The sequence below is a fragment of the Phasianus colchicus genome, chromosome 2, assembly GCF_987193195.1.
Source record: "Phasianus colchicus chromosome 2, bPhaCol1.hap1.1, whole genome shotgun sequence".
NCBI lineage: Eukaryota > Metazoa > Chordata > Aves > Galliformes > Phasianidae > Phasianus > Phasianus colchicus.
Genome location: NC_143437.1, coordinates 87,698,552 through 87,722,454, shown reverse-complemented (window position 1 = coordinate 87,722,454; position 23,903 = coordinate 87,698,552). Strand labels below are relative to the sequence as shown.

General features: G+C 37.8%; 1 protein-coding gene across 1 annotated transcript in view; it reads left to right on the top strand.

The window, feature by feature from the left end:
* The window catches only part of MLIP (muscular LMNA interacting protein), a 104,888-nt gene that overhangs the window by 72,151 nt on the left and 8,834 nt on the right, over positions 1 to 23,903 (top strand). The window contains exons 11-12 of the mRNA XM_090136151.1: positions 1,685 to 1,729; positions 6,009 to 6,134. Of these exons, the coding sequence (XP_089992277.1) occupies positions 1,685 to 1,729; positions 6,009 to 6,134 (171 nt within the window). The remainder of the gene's footprint in view (positions 1 to 1,684; positions 1,730 to 6,008; positions 6,135 to 23,903) is intronic.

Genomic DNA, 23,903 nt, shown 5'->3' with positions numbered 1-23,903 from the left:
TCCCACTGGACCCTGGACATCACAGCTCTTCCCTCTTTCTTGCTCTGCTTCCTTGTTAGGACACAAAAGGGCTGCCCATTTTGAGCCAGTCTAACAGTGTCTCTGGTAGAAATCAGGAACTGAATACAATACAATCATGACTGTGATGTCAAACAGTGAGTTTCCCCTGGAGATTCCCAGCCCCATGTTGTGTCATGTTAGCTATACTGGAAAAATGATCTTCAGCCAGCCTTTCCTTATCAATTTTTTTTTCTTTTAGAAGTAGTATTTTTTCTTTATACAAATTAACTTTACTAGACATAATTAATATGGTCATTAAGCATTTATGTATACATGATGTCTGATATTGAGACACTTGTCAAAATCATAGAATAGTTTGGGTTGGAAGGGACACTTAAGATGACCTAGTTCCAAACCCCCTACTATAGGCAGAGACACCTCCCACCAGATCAGGTTGCTCAAAGTCCCATGCAGCCTGGCCTTGCATGCTTCCAAGGAGGGGCATCCACAGCCTGTCTGGGCAACCTGTCCCAGTGTCTCACCACCCTCACAGTAAAGATTTTCTTCCCAATATCTAGTCTAAATCTACCCTCTGCCAATTTAAAACCGTTTCCCCTCATCCCGTTGCTAACCATCCTTGCAAAAAGTCCCTCCCAGCTTTCCTGGAGGCTCCTTTCAGGTACAGGAAAGCCTTCTCTTGGTCTTCTTGGAGCCTTCTCTTCTCATGGCTGAGGACCCCCAGCTCTCTCAGCCTGTCCTTGTTGTAGGGGAGGTGCTCCAGCCCTCTGATCAGCTTTGTAGCCCTCCTCTGGACCTGCTCCAACAGCTCGATGTCCTTCTTATGTTGGGGGCTCCAGAACTGGATGCAGTACTCCAAGTGGGTTTCACGAGAGTAAAGTAGAGGGGCAGAATCACCTCCCTCAACCTGCTGGTTACATTTCTCTTAGTGGAAAATGTTATTTTGAGGGTGATTTGAGATAAAAGTAAAGCTCCAGCTTGGTTATGATTCAGGGATAGGAAAATTTGTCATAATCTTAAAGTAGTACAAATGTATATGTGTATGTATATACAACTTGCAACATTATTTCACTAGGCTGTATAAAACAGTAAACTACACAAAAATGTTGAAATATCTTGCCGTTTTACGATTAAAGTGAAAATTAAAATTTGTCCTGGCTGTTGTTACTCTTCATCTTAATATTCATTTCAGAATCTTGTAAGGATGTAAATAATGATACAAATGGCAAGAGAGCATATAAAAATTACTGAAAAGAATCTGATAGTGAAATGACAGCAGTTTGTACCAGCTGACAAAATACTATACTTTTCATTTAATAGCTTTTTAAATGGTATGGTCTTTGATATGGTCCTACTTACTATTTTACACTAGTGTTTCTCTGTTGGCTTCTGGAGTGGTGTATGCTAACTGTTGAGTCATGGCCTGAACCACTGATTGAGCACCCAGGGAATGGACCCAGTCAGCCTTGGGAGCACAGGTGAAGGCAATTCACTGGTGTGACCAGAAGGAGTGGAGCCTGGCTGCACCTCTCTTGCCTGCTTAAGGACTGACTGGCACTGGGGAGAGATCTTTGGTTGGAGTGTTAGCCTTCTGGATTTTTCTTCCTTCACTGCTATAATCATAATGATATTGTATGTAATACTGTATTTGTTCACTTTTTTGCAGGCCAACCTTTATAAATCGACACCTGTGGTAGCAGAGAGTCAGATGGTATGTATTGCACAAATCTTTGATGCTAACTTTTGAAATCTGTACAAGATGAAATATGAAATAATTATTATTTACTTAATCCTTTGAAGGAAGTTACAGGCATTATCTTTCCACAAAGTGGCATGGCATCTTATATAAGTGCACTGTTTTTTTCTGTATCAAGCACATACCTGTTTTAAGGACCTGTAAATCCTACCATCACTTGCAAATCCATGGACTAAATGACAAAGTTGAGAGTCCTGATGAGTCGTGACATATACCACAACTATAGGATCTATTAATCTTTATTGGTCAGAAAAAAAAGGAGTGGATGAGAATTTCCCCATTGCATTTTACCTAATGGCATCTTTGGGACTTCCTGAATCAACTTCTTATGTTTAGTAAGCTTTGACCAGTTCTTCTCTTATAATTTTTTTTCCAATTACTTTTAAAATTTTCTTATATTTAGGTCTATACAACATTCTGTAGCATCAAGATTTACTTTTTAATTATGCCTTACGTGTAATGGTACTTCATGTATTTGTTTTAAAGCTAGTGCTTGATCTCAGTTGCTGTGCTGTACTGAAATGGAAAATAATTGTTCTTACTTTACTTCCCAATTATCTTTTACGATTTTCTAGATATTAACCACAGCACTCTATCAGTCACTTCTTTTCTGTACTGAAAACTCAAAATGGCTTAACCAGTCTTTGAGAGGTACAGATGTTCATCTGGATAATCCTTGGTGTCCTTGATATCTTTTTCAGGCTTTTCTTTTTAAGATTGGGAGAGCAAAACCATAAGTCACTCTTGTCTAGCTCTACGTTTCCTGTTCACACAAAGATGTGATAATGTTCTTTACTGTTATTTCTATTAATTTCTTAATGATTCCTTGTAGTTTATGCAGTTCTTACTTGTACAGAGTAGTGAGACAATGTTTGCTTAGAAATGTATACAAAAAATACAAGAGAGATTTTCTGAGTAGTGAGGGCTAGTTTCTGAGTTAACTAGTTCATCGCTGCATGTGTAAATTTAGGATGTAGTTTATTTTTTCTCCTATGAATGTACCAGTGTTGAATTCAGTTTAGTCTCACATGTCTTTCTGTCGTTGAATCACTCAGTATCATAGCACCTATCTGCACTTCTTTGCACAGAATTTTTCTTTTTATAACTCTAAATGATTCAATATTACTAGTAAGCATTGTCACCTTTCTAGCCACTCTCTTGTGTCTGGTCTATAATTATAGTTCAAAACCCACATTTCAGAGCACATCTCTGAGGATATCTGTTTGTGACTTCACTCAACTATAAAATTTAAACCTTTATTCTGATCTGTTGCTTCCTATCCTTCAAAGTGTCCCACAGGATATGTTCTCTTTTACTTCTCAGTAGTTTTGTTTCCTAAGTGGCCCTTGGTGAAAGACATTTCTCAAAGCCTTTCAAAATCCATGTGGAGCATATCTGTTCCTCCACTAAACGCTCTGTGACATAGATGATGCAGGATGAGTGATTTTTGGGTGCATTCTGGACCCATAATCTTGAGTCTTGGCTCTGTATAATTTGATAATGGAGCTACAACCATAGGATGGCAGCTCATCACTACAAAACAGTTATGATGTTTTATTACCGCTTTTCAGTGCTGTTGTAGGATGGCCAACACGTTCCTTGACAATACTCAGCCTTAACTTACTTCTCAGCAAGGATGATTTTAACACCCCCTACCGAAGGAAGAGTTCAAGCTTTTACTTACGGAGTGATGATTTTGTATAGCTTGGTAGGTAGCTAATAAAGCATTTCAAATTCTGGTTACTGGCTGATGTCTGCCACTCTTTCAGTAGAGTCAGACAAACATATGACTCACTCAGCACTTGAGCACAGAATGTCTTTTAGAAAATGCTTCCTTAAAAGCAATTATACAGTGTGCTTTTGGAAGAGGTTTCCTGCCTAAGGAGCATAGCTTTTGCTTGATGATTTCAGGTACATTTTTCTGGTATTTTTAATTGCGTAGTTATATTATGGTGCACAGAGGAGTGCTGGAAGGCCACGTATCCTTTGCCTACAGAATAATGACTTGATGTAACTGTTGTTTCCATTTATGTTTATCTATTTCAATTTATATACTTACATATTTCTATTTGTTTTTGTGTGGAAGCCTAGAAGTCCTTCATTTTTTCATACTCTTCTTGGAAATCTTGGAGAGGGCAAATGTTAAGTGAATCCTACAAAGAAATAATCTTTAGCTATGGATTATAAGTTCACTAAATAACACTATATCTTTCATAAAGTTAAGCTTCTTAAACATTTCTTATTATATTCTTAATGCATTGCAGCAGTCATTATTTTGCCTTAAAAAAAGTCACCTCCACCATGACTTATTTTATTTTCAGTTGTATTTGTTCTTTCACATTTAATGATGATGCTTGTGGAAAGAAGGGAGGTGACATAGCACAAAGCTAAGGAAAGCTGCCTAGGCTTTACTGTTCCCAGACATTTTGTGCTCTTTCCTACCTCTGCCTCCTCCCACTCAGCCCCTAGCATGGCTCTGCAGATTCTTTCCCAGGGCAGGGACACAAACAGAAAACCATCCACCTCCCAAGCTGTTCTCTTGCCCTATTCTTGCTGGAAGACAATACACATTGTTTCAAGGTAATTCATAGTTTAGTTTGCAAGGTACATCCAGCAATCTCAGCTCCCTTATTTTGAGCTTAATTTTCTAACACTATTTAAAACACTTCAGTTGTATGAGTTTTACATTTTCTGCTATGCTCAAAGATTCACTTTTGATGTTGGGTTGGTGCTGATGTACTTTCATACCACTGTAGCAAGGAGCCACCTTCACTTCAGGCCTTCATGGGCTGTTTTTTTTTTGTTTTTTTTTTTTTTCCAGTGGCTTGCTGTGTGGCTCTAGTGAGCATAAAGTGCCAGCCAAATACCCAGGTAGCAAAGAAAAATGTTTCCATCCAGATAGTAGGGCATGAAACCCACTGCCACCACAAGCAGTGGGACAGGAATTTATGCCTGGGATGGTTAATAATGAATAAGGCCAGTCTTTGTCCTCCACCCTTTGTCTAAAGATCTGGGATGTGATGTGTAGAAGCTCATGCTTAATTATGACTAAATTATTCTAGAGATATTTTTTTCCCAAATGTACTAGGTGTATTGCCCTTGACAACAGGCAGCATGGTGTTACTAACTGCACCACAGCTAATTTCATAATAAATCTAATATTCAATTGAGCTTCTTTGTACTTTTATACACTGCTGGGTGCTGAGGATGGAAGGTGTGACAGTGCCTGTTTTAGTCCCAGCTGGGCAAGGCAGGCTGCCCATCTGGGCTGCAGCCACAGAGGGAGCTCAGCAGCAGTTCTGTTTTTATCTACATCAGTAGTGCCAGCCCTCGTTTTCCATGGTGTAGTCATAACAAAGAAGAATCTAATTGAGTTACTTGGAAGTTTAAATTAAGTTACAGAGCCCCACAGTACTTCAGTATTTACCATATCCCAGAGAGAATGCACGCATTTTTATCTCCCCTCTCTTTTTTTTTCCCTTACTGGAGAAGTTGTCTATTTTAAAATTATCCTCTTGCCCCTGTTTCGAGTTTATGCCACACTCCATATATCAGACTCTAAGAATTCTGCAACTTAGAGATATATTAAATTTACAAGTAAATGGTCAATTGTTTTAGTTAGCTGAAAGTTAACCAGGATTTTTTTCTTGACTAAATAATCTGATTTGTCTGAAATGAGATGTATCAGCCATCCATACTGATTAAATTCCCTTAGCTTGTATTTTTCCAAGTGAATTTTTAAAGATACTGTGAAAATGCAGTGTAAAATCACTGGTATTTTTTCCCGGAAATAATTTCTCCTAAAACGTTGCTACCTGTGTGTATGTTAACCACATTACTCATTGCCTTTCCTTGTTTTGCAGTTACCATTTTGTGAAGCCCAGAATAGCAATTGCAATTGGAAAGCAGGAGTGTGGCTGTGCATAAAGTGTGACTTGATGAACTTATCAAGATGCAGCTAGCAAAAACTAGAGACAATAGTTTGATGGCCCAGCATTTATTTTTATGCTGGCAACAAAAATGTTGTGTACTTAAAGCAGCTCTTGCTACTTTTGTCCGTAGACTGTATTAAAAGTAGGTGAGGTAGCATGAAGCCTGCATTAGTTTGGTGAAATGTGTTACTTATATGAATACATATATATTTAAATATAGTTATTGTAACCTCAATGGAATTGACTTATCTAACAAATATTCCACAAATTATAAAGCATTTTATTTCCATCCCTTTGTCAAGACAAAACCTGGTGTCATTCGTCCTGTGCTAGTGAAAGGAAAGAGTGCACAGCAAAAGGAGGAGCTCTATCAACCCAACCCTTTTAAAAAGTACCTAGAAGAGATCAGTGATGGAGATATTGAGCAGGTGAGTAACTCTCACTCTGAGGGACTTTGTAGTCTTAGTTATTTTCTATGAACCTGATGGGTTAGATCTTCATTTTTGTTGTGGTCTCTTGTTTTGGTAAAGTGAATTGTAAAGAAAGTGTACAGTGTACAGCAAGTGATTCAATGAAAGGTGCCTGGCTCCTGGAGGAGCATCTTCAGGCTGGAAGAAGGCATCTAGACTTTTTTCAGGGACATCTCTTTGACATCCTGGAAAGCCATCTGTTGAGGAAGTAGCCTTTTAATGATGTTCAGAGGAAACACCACATAAAACGAAGAGGAAATTCTATTCTGGGCTGTGAAGCAAAGTGTTTGGATCAGATCTGTAAGAAAGTGCTTACTCCATCTGGGGTCCAGATCTGAGCAGTCTCCAAAGTGAGGTGAGGACAACAAGAACTGAACAAGATTCCCTCTTTTCTTCCCAAGGAAGACTATGAGGGGACCAAGTGAGATTCCATGTAATTCTCTAGTATGTAGGTCAGTGTTCAGGTTCCTCAGTAGGTTGAGGGAATTGCTCTTCTACTGCACATGGTGAACGGGCACAAATGGGTAGCCCATGGGGAAGCAGAAGTGCTTTCTTCTCCCACAGACCAGGTTTTTTGCCTGTGCAAAAAACCATCTTGAACTTCCCTAGCTTCTATGAGGCATTACATCAGAGTAAACACTGATAAATGGTTCTGTTGGCCTTTTCTTGTGCATTCATGTTTGTGTGCATTATTATGAATTAAACCTTAACAGAAAGACATTCAGATGTTTGTGTAGGAGTTATTATTAACCTCTCCAATATGCTCTGAATTTTCCATCTGGAAGGTAGCAAAATGAAGCCAATAGTTCTCTCACCAGACATGATATGAATAAAATACCATACTACTGAATTTTTTTCATTTCTGTTCCTCTCCAGTTATCTTACAGAGATTTTAGCAATGACAGTCCTCTCTTCTTTCATTTTATTACTGAAATTTTTAAAGGTTTAATTTCTGTTCTTTCTACTTCTCTCCTTATCTCTGACATTTCTGAAGTGTACTGCAGCAATATAAACAGGGGAAATCAATCTGATCTGTAGAATTGATAGGTTCTAACAATATATACCAGTGGTACTAGAAGTCTTCTTGTCCCTTAGGTTTTTATAGAATGTAAAGTATCTCTGAAGTATAAAAGTATATTTTTAACTACAGGTTGTGTTTGCAGCCAGAGTAAGTTTTCAATGAGAAATAAAACATTCACATCTATTCTTCATTTGTAGTACTAGCATTTGTAGTGACTTCGTGATTAAAAACTCATTTTTCTTGTTACTCTTCAGATATTAAGTTATGAAAGTAATGAGATTTTAAATATAAAAAATACTATTAAAAACTTTTTTTTTTTAAACGTCACATTGCAGCCACTTATTTTGACTCCAAGCATACAAATATCTTATATATATATCTATCACACTTACATATCAAGGCTCTAAACTGCCTGAAGGGCAGAACTGATGTCGTCAGAGAAAACATAGAATGAAGTCTCTCTGGACAGAACAAGCTCTCTGACAGTTCACTACCCTTTAGAGAGACAAATCTGTTCTTCCAGCTCTCTCTGCTCCTGACAGAAAGTCTTTGTTTTTGCATCCCTCCCCTTGACCATTCTGTATATTTCAGAGCTAAATCAACTTTGTAACATGGCATGTAAATTAACACAGCAGAAAACATCAACTCGAACCAAAGGGTGTTTTCTGCTGGCATGGTGAGGTGATAGATTAATTTTTCTGAGTATTTATAAGAAAAGGTCTTTCCAAGGTCAGGAAGGACAAGAGAAAACTGGAAACAAGGCCACCCCCTTTTGGGAGCAAGAAGTGATCAGTTTGGCTCCTCCATTTCAGGGCCCTTCATCTGCTCACTGTTCACTTCTAGGGGATGGGCACTTCTGCTTGTTTTCTGACATTTGAAGGTAACTGTGGTGACAAACCAACTTGCATCATTTTGATAAATTGTTTTTGGACACCAGTTACCCTGGCATGGTTGACCTGACTTGAAAACAGACTTACAAAATCCTAGGTCTACAACTTCTCAGAGCTATTGTACATGTTTGTGGAAATGGGTATTATCTATATGTGACATTTTGTAAATCTCAACTTTCTAAGTGTGCACAGTATTAATTAGTTATGGGAACATATTACTGAAGCACTGAGGGTGTAATAAATCCATAAATATATGTGGTTGTTATAACAAAAGCCAAACATTATTTTATATAAATATATGTACATATTTCAATAATGAACTAGTGTACTTTGCTAGATGGAAAAATTCATTATGAAAGTTTTGCTTCCTTTATTTATAGAATTCATATGCTTTAAAGTACAGATAAATAAGTATTCTTCTCCTATTCTACTTCCTAGATTAGGTTAAGGATCAGTATGTTTACATGTTGGTGTAAAGTACTTGTGGGTTTTTTTTTTTTTTGAGATCTTTACTGACATCTTTGTTGTGAAAAACATACTACTTAGGTCTTAATTCAGATGAATATACTGGCTTAACAAAAACTCATTTTGACTGTGTGAGGAAGAAGTATACAATTCTAGTGGTTGCTCTAATATAATAATAAAATAGCCAAATGGGGAAAACACTGAAGTGCTGAACATCATAGGACATGGTCATGATTTCAGCTCTTGTCTGTCAGAGTAAGTTTATGGTGCTGATATAAGATTTTTATGAGTGGAGAAGAAATTTGGTGTCGCAGAAGGCTGTTCAAAATCTCCCTGTATCTCTCAAGCTCTCCTGAGTGATTTTTAGTATCTATAAAAGGGCTGCAGCACTGTCTGTAAAACTGGGCTCAGAGTACAGCATAAAAAATGCGGTATTCATCTCCAACCATAGGTTTGTTAGCTTATGAAGATAGGTAGCAATGTGTATTTTAGCACAGAAGGCCAACTGTATCCCTTACTGCTTCAAAAGTAGTGGAGCCAATGAGGTGATGGAGGTAATTAAAACCTAGACCTAGAAGTTGGTGTTTTTTTTGCTGGAGTACCAGAGCTGTTGCACTCGTACTTGAGTAAGGACTTAGCAAGTACTTATTTCCAAGGGCAAAACTACTTATCTGTCATTTCTTTTCTTTTTCTTTTTTCTTTTTTTTTTTTTTTCCTTTTGAGATTTTTTCCAGTCATGCTACGAGCTTCATCTTTTAATATTTCTATTCTCCCTTTCTGTACAAATTTTTCTTTCCTTTTTCTTTCAAATACCATTAATGACAGGTTTGCAGGGTTCCATATGGCATCATCTTTGTTAACTTCTTGCTCCTGATTTTTGTTAGACCTCTGCAGTACTTCCCCTCCCTGCCTGACCTACCAATGCGACCCTGAGCACTGGTAGCCATGTGGGTGGCACTGGGTTTGAGACATAATGATGCAGACAGCTATAAGTGCTGACCTTCCCTGTAAGTGCTTTACCTCCCTATGCTGAACACAGTTTTTTTTTTTAGCATGACAGAGTAGCTTGTTTTTTTGTTTTTTTGTTTTTTTGTTTTTACTTCATTGATAAGTCTTGCCATGTAGAAAAAGACATCTGACTTTTAACAAAATACTTTATTTGACAGCTGTTTTCAAGCTGATGGTCCATAATAGTATATATTTATTTTCATTATTAATCTTTATTTCCCTTTGCTCTACATATGTTTAATTAAATAGTGCAAATTGAGAAAACTATACTCACACTTGCACTTTTTTTTCAGGCAATGCATTAGCTTCTGCTGGAACTAATTTCAGACCTTGTCACAAATTTTTTAAGTATTGAATTCAAAGGCACAGCATGGGAAGGAGTTTCTCATCAACACTCAGCCAGCCAAATTCAGGATGAATTGTGTCAAGGCTTTGAGGCCTTGGCAGCATGACACTGGTGCCAAAAGCTGGATTTACTTCCCTGAATCTATCCCAAGTCTTTTAGAAGTCAGTTGTTTTAAAGGTTATTGTTTGTTTTGAATAAAAAAAGCACATAAATATTGTTTTCTTTTTACTGTAGCTACCGCTGACTTTGGATAACTCTCAGAACTTCAATATGTGAGCACCTACTCCGTGTTAACCTTCTGAAAAGGCTTATTAGAAATTTGACAAAATGCCTGAAGTGTTCCAGATAGAATATAGGTAGTACAGGCTTTGTTTTGCATATTTTGTATTTTGTGTTTGTTTTAATCCCAATCTAAAACTTCAGAAAATTGCCCCATACTATTGTCATTATACTGTAGCACAGGATCCTTTTGGGCTCTCCTTTTTATCTGTTTAGCTGAACTGCAGGAGGGTGACAAGCACAACAGGAACATCTATGGTGATTTTGTGTGGATATATGTATGTCTAAGTATTTGCAAGGACGTGCTGATAAAACTGCTTAGTATAGAGCTATTTTATTAGCATGAAGATGTGTTATTTCTCCAAGTTAATCATGGAACCTTATGAACTGTAACCAACATGTTTTTTTCTCATCCTCTGATCTAAATTTATTTACTTTTTCTTTTTTCTTTTTCCTTTTTTTTTTTTTTCCTTTTAGAAGACTGGTCTCTTACACCCTCTGCATCCAACTAAACTCTCCAAATAAATCCTCTTTGAATCCTCCTTTCACCTCCCTTACTGACTGTCTGAAGCCCCAACCTTTCAGCCACTTGCCATCCATCACACACGATGTTCATGAGAATCCTTATAGCCATCACAGTCACAACTCTTTGTACAATAAGCTGAGCATCAATTATGGTGTGATTCAAGAGTAGCATCAGGCTTTTATCCATTTTAAAACTAGGCAGAAACCTGCTATGTCACTAGTGCTGGCACGTGACCTCAGAAATAATCTCAGATGAATGTCTTCATGTCCCTGGAGATACCACTGCTTTTTCTTCCTCCATTGAACTTCTGTTGGAGCTTGCTTCCTTCATGCTAGCCAGAATTAGCCAGGGGACTGAGGGAAGGGAGATTAATAGGACAGAAAGATAAGCTTTTCACAGTAGCTTTTTCTATCATTCACACACAACATTCAAGTTGTCTCTTGCCAATGCAACAGGAATCACATCCTTACTGATATTTCCATAGTCTTTGCAGTAGCTGTGAAGGTGTTAGACAAAATCTCAGTAGTCTGGTGCGTGTTGGGAGCAGGTCTCGCTGGTGAGATTTATAAGATCAAAAATTAGACCCCATGTCTTAACTGAGTTCTTTCTAAAAAGCAGCTGTAACTAGATCTTTACAATGCTTCAAGAAAGCCCCAGTTTGGTATTAGAAAAGCTTCAGTTATGCAAGCCCCAAGAAGATGTGCTGTTTGAACCTGTCAGTTGCATCCTGTCTATAACCTCTTTACAGAATCATAGGCTGATAGAATAGTTTGGGTTGGAAGGGACTTTAAGATCATCCTGCATGCATCCAATAGGCAGGGACACCTCCCTGTAGACCAGGTGGCTCAAAGCGCCACCCAGCCTGGCCTTGAACACCTTTGGGCAGGAGGCCTCCACAACCTCTCTGGGCATCTGGCAGCAAATTCTCAACCATCAATATTGGGAGAGAGAATTTCACTCTGAAATGTATGGTCTGTTTCATTTGGGGTGCCAGAGCTTAAAAAACTGATATTAAGTACTGTTTCTTTGGGCTACATCATGGTTTCCTCATTAGGGGAAGCATCAGAGTTAAATTCACACAGCCAGTTTTAGGCCTATTGGGAGCTAAGACTACTAGGGAGAGAAGTACCACCTCCACAGATACTGGCCAGTAGTTACACTCTGAAGAAAATGCCTGAAGATGCCTTTCTCTCCCCCTGATTGTAAACAGAATTAAAGTTCATAGGCAACGTTGACAGTCTTGATTTACTTCCTACTGCCCTGTGGAATTTATAAATTGGGGTGAACACAAAGTACAATAATAAAAATAATAAAAAAGGCAAAACAGTCTTCCATTCTATCTTTTAGGCATTCTGAGCAAAATTGACTTTTTCACATTTGCTAGGTTGGGTTTTGTTTCCTGATTTAATTTTTGCTAAGTGGGGCTGACAAGTTTATTAGGGCAGTAATGATTTTATGATCAAGTTTTTTCAGCAGGTTTCCTGGTTCACTGCAGGGCATTCACATGAACAAACAAGCAACATATGATAAGATGACTGAATCCATTTTCTGTAATGAAAATAGGTGTTTTCTAGTGACAATGAACGCTCAAGAAACTCAGACTTGTAGAGGAAGACAAGTTAGAGAGTTGACTGAAAATAATTAAGATAGTGTAAATGCTTTTGTTAATATCAAGTTAGTCATTTTATCACTGATACTCTTGCTGTGTAATTGCTTAGACATGGAAAATTTGTGCAGTTCCTCTGATTTCTTATACCACTTGCATCCAAAGCTCAAATGCAGAGGTCATAGGACAGCCCAAGCATTTGTGTTCTATCCATTATGGGCAAGAGTGTGAGACCTCTGAATCTTTAAGTTTTATCTCAACTAACTTTTGTTATTCCAAGCAAACTTTGTGAACTTTTCAAAACAATGAATGCAGCCACATCTCTTTGATGCCAACAGGTTCTCCCTATATAATGTAAACACAAGGGCCATGCCATCTATTTGACTTTTTTCATTTTATATTTACTTCATAAATTCTCTCCCATTTCAGATCCTCTGTGCAGTATTAGCAGAAGTACATAATAGGGTTCTTCGTATAGCTGTAAAGAACTCCTGTTTTATATATATCTATATCTATATCTATACGCACATAGGTTCCACTGAAAGTAATGCCTCTGATTTATTTGCATGGAAACTACAACAGATATGAAGAGCATTATAACACTATTTGATAAAGCAAATTCTCAGCTACAAAATACTATTTTTTCAACATAGTTACAGCTATTGGTTATGCATTCTCACCAGCAGTGAGTAAGAGACTGCATGCTGCTCTCATAAAGATCTGCACTAGCAGAGGTGACCCACTGTTGCTGTTGCCACTGGAACACACAACCCACCACTTTACTGTGCTCACATCCAGTGTTTGGTCTCCATAAACGTTCAGCAAGTGAATGCTGATAGCTGCCATTTTTTTCAACATAAAGGAATTCAGTTCCATGCCTTCACACACACTTCCATGTCAGACACCATTTTGTCAGACTGCCCCTCTGCTGCCATCTGTCACACACAAATAAAATGAAATATTTTTGGGAAGGTTCAACTTTTACTGCCATATTGTGAACATCCTCCTCTGACATTATTGGCAAACATAACAAAGTGGGCGGCATTAATTTTGGGGCAGCCTCTGTGTGTGTTTATATATATTATATGCAAGTTCTTATTTTCATATTAAACTTGGTCTTTATTTAAATCTGAAGCCTTAAATGGTTGAGCAGCAGCATCCATAGCCCAGAAATCACTGAAGAGTGCTATATTCTATCAAAGAAAACCTCGGATGACCTTTTAATTTGCCTTGAATTACTCTCATAGCAGTAGCATTTTAATTGGTTATGTCATCAAGGGAGATCACTGGGAGATCTGTGTTTCAGATGAGGCCTTAGTACTGGCCTGCTGTGAAGATTCACTCAAAAACAGTCTGGATATTTGCACTTCTGATTGAATTCCCATTATCATTCATTTTGTTGTGTAAGCAAAACGGGCTCTAGACTTCGGTCAAGAATGCATGACATGATGACAGTTGCATTTTTCTGTGGGCTACTCTTAATTTACTTAAAGTAGTTAGTCCTGTCTTCCAATCCCTTAAGATATACAAAAATAATTAAATAAAAATTGATCTTCTGAAACAGTGCTGGGGAGAATGAGAAGAATTTTTGAGAAGACTATCCTTTTGGGGAATTCTCTGGAGAACTGTCACTATAACTTAACATTGAATGTTTCCTAAAAATTGATAGGTAAAATTGTTAGGCCTGTTATGTAAGGAATATAAATATTTAGAAAATGTATTTCTATTCTGTACTAAACAGGGCAGTAAGGGTTTCCCCTTACTACTCATAACTCTTTGGGATAAGGGATGTGCGCCTCGACTTACTTGCTGCCTCTCCAGCCATTCAGGAAACACTCAATAAAAAAAGAAACAATAAAGAAAGATATTGTCCAGATGTATACATGAACATAACTGAAGTTTTAACCCAATGAACTGTCCAAGAGGCTATTAAGGGTGAAGTTGTGTTTCCAAGTGTTTGTTGTAGTTTACTTCATTTTCCACTAGAGGGCAAAGCTCACTGCCATTTATTCTTTAGATCATTTAAAATATGTTATAAAAATACTTTTGACAATGGATGGGGCATACTGGTGAATGGAGTTGCTAATTTTCACCTGCAGTTTCAACCTCAAAATTACCCTATGCAAGAATTTGCTCAGAAATGAGGTTTTAGGAAAGAAAACACACACACCATCAACAAAACAAACACAGATCTAGTATCATCATGTTTCTGCTTCTTATATTAGAGAAGCTAAGGGTGGTGAGCTCCTAAAGTAAATATAATTTCTTTTTTTTTTTTTTTTTTTTTTTTTTTGTCTCAGAGCATAAACAAACGGCAGTTGTCTATCTGAAATGCTTTACTGAAAGGATACTGTGCTGTAGGCATCTTAGACTCAGAACTAGGCTATTCTTGTTTGAAGACCCACCAGCTACCTGAATCTTCATAGCTGATGGAATTTCACAAATAAAACTGAGACAGACCTGAAAGAATTTCTACACTCCTTGACATGCCAGGTGGTTGTTACTAGACAAACCGTTACAATGGGCTGTAGATGACCATGTCTTCTTCTCTTTAGTCAGCAGACCAGTTAAAGCAAACAGGAGTCCTGCTTTAGCTTCTTCTGAAATAAAATAATTGAATGAGTTGAGCTTCTTGTATTAGAAAAGCCCATTTTCACTGAAATAGCTCTGAAAGGTGGACTAGCTTGCAACTTTTGTTGTGACAGAGTGTCCGAAGTAACACTTAGCCCTGTGCTTGATTCCAAAGCTTGATTCTGAGGGGAATCCCCCAGTTTTTATCTAATGATTGTGTAGGGTGGAAGAGCTCAGCTGCCAGCACAAGCCCTGTGGTACTCCCTGGAGATTCTGACAGGCAGCAGAGTCTCCGTCTCCTGAGGGAGGAAATAGCCTCTGCCACTTGTATTGCACTCCTGGTTAGGAGGTGGTCTTCAGGGATGTATGTCCACTGCATATACCCTGGTGTGCCAAGGGAGCCTGATTTTCTCTCATCCTGAGACATCTTGATATAATCAGCCAATCTAGGCATCTTCTGCACAGGAAAGCTGCAAGAAATCAGGACAGCCTGATAAAAGCGCACTTTCATTTTACAGGTGTCAATTGCTTTGTTGATCCTCCTTCTCCCAGCTACAACTGAGTCATTTACTCCGTTCAGGGAAAGGAGATTTCTTTTCTGTCCATCAGATCCGTCACAGAAGTTCAGGAGCATGTAGAGGCACAATTAATGTAAATATCTGTCAGGGCAGAGAGCATTATTTTTTGTGAAACGGGTATTCATTTTGAAAGTAGAAGGCAATGAACTGTCCAAGTGAAAAAGGCAGAGATGGGGTGCAGTGCACAGCTGGGGCTGTCTATCAGTCCCCCTTCACTTTCAAACTGCCTTTTCTGTTTTTGTCAGCATGGGCTGAGTACACAATTCAGGTTTGCCTCTCTGGAAATCTTCCTGTCAGTTAAATGTATAGCAGCACTGTTTTGAAAATGGATTGAAGGGTCTGAATTTTTGAAAGAGGAGGCGTTAAAAAATGACCATTTTCATACCTTATCGGACATAGAAGAAGGTGTTGCAGGACCAATCTTTCAGAGGACAAATTTCTATTAGTGTCTGAGTTTAGACTTAAGACATTTTCATTTGTTTTTCTGGATCTAAATAGAGTTTTCTTGAAATAACTAAATGTTGTCTTGTTGGAAGGGCAGCCTCCTGCAATCAGTTGCAGGTCTGGAGGCTCATAAGTAAGCAAAATATTTAAAGAGAATCTTTATTATTTTTTTGAATGAGGTCAGTGGTGTTTACCTCACCATCCAATCTGCTCCTCACTGGAGTTTGATTAATAGCTGCACAGTAGGAATTGACATTCTGTGAATGCAGCAGCCTTTCGGGGTTGCCATGGAAAAGCTCTGTTCTCCCAGACATCATCCCAGATGCTTTTATTTCCAGAAGAGACTTTCCTTCTTGCTTTTGAACTTTGATATTTAGATGCTGAATTTTTACATCTGTCCTTGTGTAGGTGTATGGTGTGTATTGTGGTTGATCATCTATCTGCTATCTGTGATCCAGAACAATTGGTTTAGTATAGGAAAAAAAAAAAAGAGAGGAAAACAAGTCAGGTAATTAGTTTTGTGCTATAAATTGGATCTCCTAGCTGTGAACATCTTAATGCTTAATAATGTTCTGTGTCCTCTGATAGTCCTTTTTTTTTTTCTTTTTTTTTTTTTTTCATTTTTGGCTTGGTAGTTATTTTAATCCTGCCTTACTTAGGTGACGTTTCTTGATAATGGCCACAGGAAATACTCCTGGAGTTCTCTCTCAGCATATCTTCAAAGAAAAGCATTTATCTTAAAGCACTTCAGAAATATCTTAACTTGGCAATCAATTGCTTTCTTCAAAGCCATCAAATTATCAACAGAACAGGAAGGGAGCTCAGGCTCAATGAGGGACGCAGCAACATGCACTTAGCACAGGGATGTCTTAAGTCTTGCTGTGCGTGGATCTCTGCTACCCACTTGTATAGAGACAGCTCTTCTGGAGGTAAAAAGAAATTGATTGCTGTGTCACTCCTTTTTGCCAGGACGGTTATGCAATTTTGAGAGCCATGCTGTCTTTATTTCCACTAGGACAAGCTGCTAAAGGTAGAAGCCTGGCATTTTTTTCTATCCATTTAGAAAACACTCACACAAAGCATTGCTTTTTTGAACACAGTAGGATCAGACTCCTACGGGCCTTGAAGTCAAAATGTGTGCGATGAATGCCGTGCCCAGAATTGCCCAGATTTCCTCTTGGAACACAATTAGAACTGTTTCTGATGCCTTCTTCCTTCTCATTTATATGGGCTGGGATAGCTTAAAGCAGTCTTAAACAGCAGGAAGTGCTTTAAAATACTTTGTCTTCATTCTTAGAAGTCCTTACATAATCTAAATCTTGAGTTTGGTTTTATGCCTGGCCTTCTAGGATGATTTTGCACAGTGGATTTCAGGTGGATATTTTTAACACATACAACAACATCAAATGTCACAGAAAATCTGACTCTAGCTAAGTAAACCCTTTCTGAGATATCTTTATCTTTGCTCTCTCTATTTTCAGTTTAACACATTCTAGGACAACAACCAAAGGAAATACAGAAGTTGAAATACTAGAACACTCCTAATATCTTCTTCTAATACCTCAATTGATTTTTGAAGACCATTCTATGATATGCCCCATTGTGGCAGGTGCAAACTTGCCATAGCTTAGAGGCTCCTGCTACTGCTGCTGCTAGGAACTTAATCCATGGGCTGGATTTGGGCTGGATCCAATTCCATTTCCAAGGGAGTTTGAAACTGGAGAAAAAGGAAATGATAATTCTTTATTAGTAGTTGGGCAAATGGCAGCTGCAACCTAGGGCCATGACTTTTCTTGTAACATAGTAATAAACACAGAAGACAAAACTATAAAAATAGAAGCAAAAACGTGTGAAAAAATTTCAAACAAGATTTAGTGAGCAGGTGACCTATGTGAAAAACAATGATAGAATGATAGAATCACCAAGGTTGGAAAAGATCTCCAAGATCATCCAGTCATATACACCTACCACCAATATTTTCCCACTAAACTATGTCCCTTAGTACAACATCTAAACATTTCTTGAATACCTCCAAGGATTGTGACTCAACCACTTCCTGGGCATCCTGTTCCAGTGCCTAACCACTCTTTCTGAGAAGAAATTTTTCCTGACATCCAACCTGAATCTTCCCTGGTGCAACTCAAGGCCATTCCCTTGAGTCCTATTGCTAGTTAAGCAGGAGAAGAGGCTTACTCCCATCTTGTCATGAATTCCTTTCAGGTAGTTGTAGAGCTGTGCTCTTCATAAGACTTGTACTCCATACTCCTCACAGCTCTGTTGTCTTTCTCTGACGTGCTGCAGGGTCTCCATGTCCTTCTTGTAGTGAGAGGCCCACAGCTGAACACAGTACTCAAGGTGTGGCCTCACCAGTGCTGAGTACAGAGGGACAATCACTTACTTGCTCCTGCTAGCAACAAGTTCTGATACAAGCCAGGATGCTGCTGGCCTTCTTGGCCACCTGAGAACACTGCTGTGTTCAGCCAAGCATCAACCAACATCCCCAGGTCTGTTTCTTCCACACCGTCTTCCTGCCACCCTGCCCCAAGCCTGTAGTATTGCCTGGGGTTGTGGCCAAAGTGAGCAGCTGGCATAATTACATGCTTTTTATCAAAGGCAGTGAAAAAACAGTCAAAAAGCATATGGATTGAAACACAGATTGAAGGATGAAAATTATAATGAATGGAAGCAACCTCAAAATACCCAGAGTTATAGAGAAAATGATACCTTAGAACTAAGTGAACAGAAATGTTTCTAGAGAATTTCCTGCTGCTTTTTAAGACTGTAAATAACTCTTCTGAGTCTCGAAGGGAAAGTAAACATTGAAAGCTGACGAATCTTTGGAAACTAAATTTCAAAGGAAAAGTGAGGCAGTTAGAAATCACTTAACTTTTATTGCAGGTATTGGTATAATACGAATTCTGTAATATAGCCTTAATTAACTCTGATTCCAGTTATGTTAAAAAAAAATTATAATACAGTTAGTTCTGTTGAAATTTCATGAATGTGCTTACAGCACAAATATTATTTACCTATGTTTCATAAATGTTATGATCTCCAAGGCATTACTGTGGAGTTTGTTTTGATAAAGTGTTTTGAACTTTGATGAAGAGGTCATATAAACTGTAAATTATTGTATTAACTTTTTCCGGTGTCAGTGGTGGCTATCATCTTAGTAGTTAGACAGAATATTTATACAAATTTTATTATATTAGTTGACAGTTATAGATATATAGAAGATTGATGGTTCAGTTATAATTTTCCATCCATGACCCAATTTTAAGGGGTCATGGATTTAAAGCATCTAAGGTCAAAACTGAGGTCAATGAAACTTTGCTACATTGAAAACTTACTCAGGAAACAATTCTTATTCAACCATGCTTCTCATGTGGGAAGAAAATACATGAGAGGGAAATCAGCTCTGAAAATTAAATTCATTTCATTTCATGCTTTTGCTGGAATTTGAAAGAAATAAAGTTCTTGGGCAGTTTTGAGTCAATGAACAATGACCTCCTTCTTGGGGCACGGAAGCATGCACCTCTTCGAAGCAATGATTCAGTTTCTGTCAGTTCATAGATCACAGTCAATATTCCAAGAAAATTTCAAATGCTCATGATGCTGAAAATTCTGAATTTTTTTTTTTTTTTTGCTTCCTGATACAGATGAAAATTTACAAATGTTGAAATACTTCTAAAATCAAAATGCCTCATTTCGGTTATGTGAAATAATCCAAAGCAGATAGTACTGATCTGTATCACTACAAGACACTTTCTACTCTGCTGCCTCACTTCTTTTCTTGTATAAGTTTAGATTCTAGTGTCTTGAGTCTTCCATACAGGCTTGGTGTCCTGCTTAGCCATCAGCTCCAGTCAAACACTTGAGTGAAATTATCCTAGTGACAAAATACAAAAATCAGTTAACTCACATTCTTCCCATAGTTTCCACAAAGTACACTGACAGTGAAATTACACTTCAATATTTTACAGAAATGATCAGAGAAGAAACACTCAGATCAGAGAACACAATATTGTAGCCATGGACAAGATTTCTTACCTTCGAACATTCTGTTTTTTATTTTCTAAGTGAGAATTGGAGTGCACGTGAGAAATAAAAGTGGATGTTCATGGGTTTTTTGGTTTTTTTTTTTTTTTTTTTTTTTTTCATTTCAGAAAGCTTTACTTTTCAATTTTCTGTTGCTAATATTTTTAATTAAAAAATAATTTTGACAGAAAATTCTCAACTGATTCCCTCTTGGACTAGCCTTCCATGAGAAGTCAAAGCAGGCCTCAAAAAGGTTAGCCGAGGGGAAACTGAGTCTGTGTGCATCTTCACCTGTACCCTATCTTTCACAAAACCTTGCAATTCCAACAGTCTCTACCTATGCTAATAAAAATCCTTCCATTGCACCTTGCTTTGGTGACGTTCCAAAGCTCTATCCTGTGAGAACTTGTCAGGGAAGAGTGTCTGCATGTGTTGTCCTTCTTGTGCACGTACTAATTAGTATCCAGGGAGAGATTTAAAATCTTTGAGTTAAAAAAGCAAATTCAAATTAATGTATAGTAATGATGAAGTGAGCAAATATGCTTTATTGCTTTCTCAGTTGAAGGTACAGTATAGGTCTTGCAACCACCATTTCAAATTCACATTTCTTCTCATACAGAGATGCAAAAAAATAGGTTACTTAACCTATTTTTGAGGTTAAACAAATAACCTCAAAAACTCTCAAAAACTGCATTTTTGAGAGTGATTTTATAGAGTGTTATTTCAGGGAGACAATATATACCGTAATTATAAACTGCCTATTTCCATTACTTATTTTCTTTCTCTTTAGTTGAAGGTAGTCCTTTCTCCATTGATGTGGATGTTGTACCATTTCTTGGTACCCTAGTTTTCATGCATTTCTATGCAGAAAAAGTGGTTACCCATGAAAAAGTTTTATAAAAACAGTGTTTCTTATGACTTTGTAAGCAAACTTTTTTAGTCTTTAAACTAGCGAGAAATTAGTAACTTTTCCTGTAGAGAAGGGATTATCCTGTATTTTATGAGTGTTAAGTACCAAATTTATTGTCAAATAGATTAAAGACAAAGATGTATTTATAAAGAATGGTATATATGTTTTATGGTTTGAAACATTCTTATTTATTATGTACATTCAAGAACAAACTGGAACACAGGAAGTTCCATATGTATATGAGAATGAAGGTGACTTTAGAGTGAAGGTGACAGAGCACTAGAACAGGCTGCTGGAAGAGGCAAAGGAATCTCCTTCTCTGGAGATATTCAAAATTTACCCAGCGCTTTCCTGTGTAACCTACTGTAGGGAACCTGCTTTAGCTGGACAGTTGGACTAGGTGATTTCCAGAGGCCCCTTCCAATCTTACAATTCTGTGATCACCTCTTACTTGTTCCAAAGAGTTTAAAATCTGTTTCTCAATTAGCAAAGGTTGCAGATCCTCTCGAGAGTAACTTATACTTGTGAAAAAGGTCTTACATTGAAAACTCTTAAGAGGACTTTATATTAGTTTTGAGGCTGCTGTGATTCATAGTACAATAAAGGTAAATTGACCTTTTAAAGGCAAATATGTCTTGCTGATTACTCTACAGAATTAAACGAACAAAGGTCTAACTAAGATATTATACCTCTTTTCTAAGCCTTGGCTGAGCCTGCTTTGGCTGGACAGATAATTTCCCTTTGAACCTATGCACTGCAAATACTTAGAAATTGTCAGGATATTCTAATCTCTTCAGTACAGTTTTCACAACCACAACTAGATATTTGTCTAGTTTATTCTTTCACCGTCCTTAGAAATAATTCACCAGAGACTGAGTGAGGCTTGGAATAAATAAATAAACAAACAAACTATCTAACTAACTAACTAACTAATTAACTTTAAAAGAGTAATGCAGAATTTTATAAATGGCAAAAGAATCAATAATCGAAATTTTAAAAGCAATATTGTCATCCTCCACCATAAACATATGCAATCCTAAATTTGGAGGAAAAAAAAATAGGACTTCTTTCCAGATGCTTTATCCCAGGGATGGAAAACTGCCAGTTACAGAACATGCTGAGGTTTCATGAAGACAGCACTCCAGTAAAAAAGTACGAAGTCCAAATTTCATTCTCACTTTATATCTTGTGGACGTGGCCACATTCCTCTATGACTGAGGGATGATAGTCACATGATATCTAGTAAGGAATGCCTAATTCTGCCTTCTTCTGCCTACTTTGCATTTTTGGATCTTTTAAGCTATTTTTCTGGTATTCTTTTTTTGATAACTCATCTTTGCATAGAATTGACCTTCATATTCAGAGAATATTTTTGGTGTAAGTTGTTTTTTTGGTCTGTAAGTTGTACTATGAGCAGGCGCAAGGCTGAGTTCTATCTGTTAGGCTGCATGTCCTGTTGAATACCTTGGGCTGACAAGCTTGCAAAGAAGATAAGAACAGATGCCAGTGCCCTCATTTAGTACTTGCCCAGACACCTTCAAGAAGAATCAGGCCCTTATTTATATTGCTGCAGAAAGCAAATGCACTCTTTTCTATCCTACATGTTGGGCTGGAGCAGTATGCAGTCAAGAACACAAAAACCATATTAGCGTGGAAAAAGCACAGAGAAAGGGATAAGACTGAAGCCTCTTAGTTAAATTCAGTGAGGACAGGCCTCTTCCACAGCAAGGCTTATACATTTCAGGTTACATTGACACTTGATGGAAATAACACAGGAATTGGCCTTTAGCTTGTGAAGATGAAGTCACTCAGGCCAAGACACTCACATCCTTTGCTGTTGGCAGAGGCAGAGCTACTGCCCAACTCTTCTTTTTAGAGACCTGCAAGACTAAGTGTTATTCCAGCAAAAGGAGTGTAGTACTTCTCTTAGGTGCTCCATATTTGCTCAAGTACCACTTAAAGTCTGTAATAAATCTAGCTAGATGTGACTTTCTAGACCCCAAGTCATGGCAAATGGCATACCAGATCTTCAGAAATCTGAGTAATAGAATGTATACACTCTTCTATGATAACTCCTTGAGGTTTTTATGTGACAGATGACTTTTGAAAGCACACTTCAGAAAACTGTATGTTACTCTGTTTTTCTCTAAGTCTTACTCCTATATTAACTTTTCTTTCCATCATTAATCAGGGAAGGCCTTGATGACCTTCCACCCGTTTTCCTTCAATTAAACATCTACAAAGTAATCAGTACTAAGAGTGCCTATCCAGAAAATATAGATTATTTTCCTTCTCCAAGGGGACTGTTATAAATATTGGCTTTCTAGCTTGAAAAGAAGGTGCTATCAAAATAAAGAAGCAAACATATCTTGTGGACAAAAAAAGATGATTATAGGTCTGGTCTAAGGAGGAAGATGAGACCTCATACTCAGGAAACAACATAAGGCAGAATTAGGACTTGGAGAGGCAGTTTAGGTGAATATAGGTGAATATAGTTGAATAGTGAATAGTTGGCATTGAGTCCTGGCAAAAAAGGCGAGGACAAGAAACAAAATAAAAGTACATTTTTCATTGATTGGCTGAACGTGCAACTTAAGAAAAAGAGTTGCTATATTCTCAGATCACTACCTGACTTGGGAGGTTTTCTTTCTTGCAATAAGTGAACCTCACAGAGGGCTTAGCAGAACATCAGCAAGTAAGCAGAAAATGATCAGTATCTTCTGTCTTCTTTTTGTGATCAGCTCTTTCTAATTTTCACGGAATACAGAGATGCCGTACTCTTGAGACAATATGTAATTCATCACAGGTTTCATTTAACTGAAATAAGCTCATGAACATACTGCAAATGCAGCTAGAATATTGCACCTATGTTATTGTCAAGGACTGCCCAGCTTCAGTAGCTGCAGCACGCAGGGTTTGGAAATGGGAATTCACTCTCCCATGTAGGCTGTTAAATGTCTCCTGTGTTTGTTGTAAGAGCTGCACTGCAGCAGTAGAGTGCCTCAGTGGCTGTGCTGGCTGAAGTCAGGAGTCACGTCTGTGATA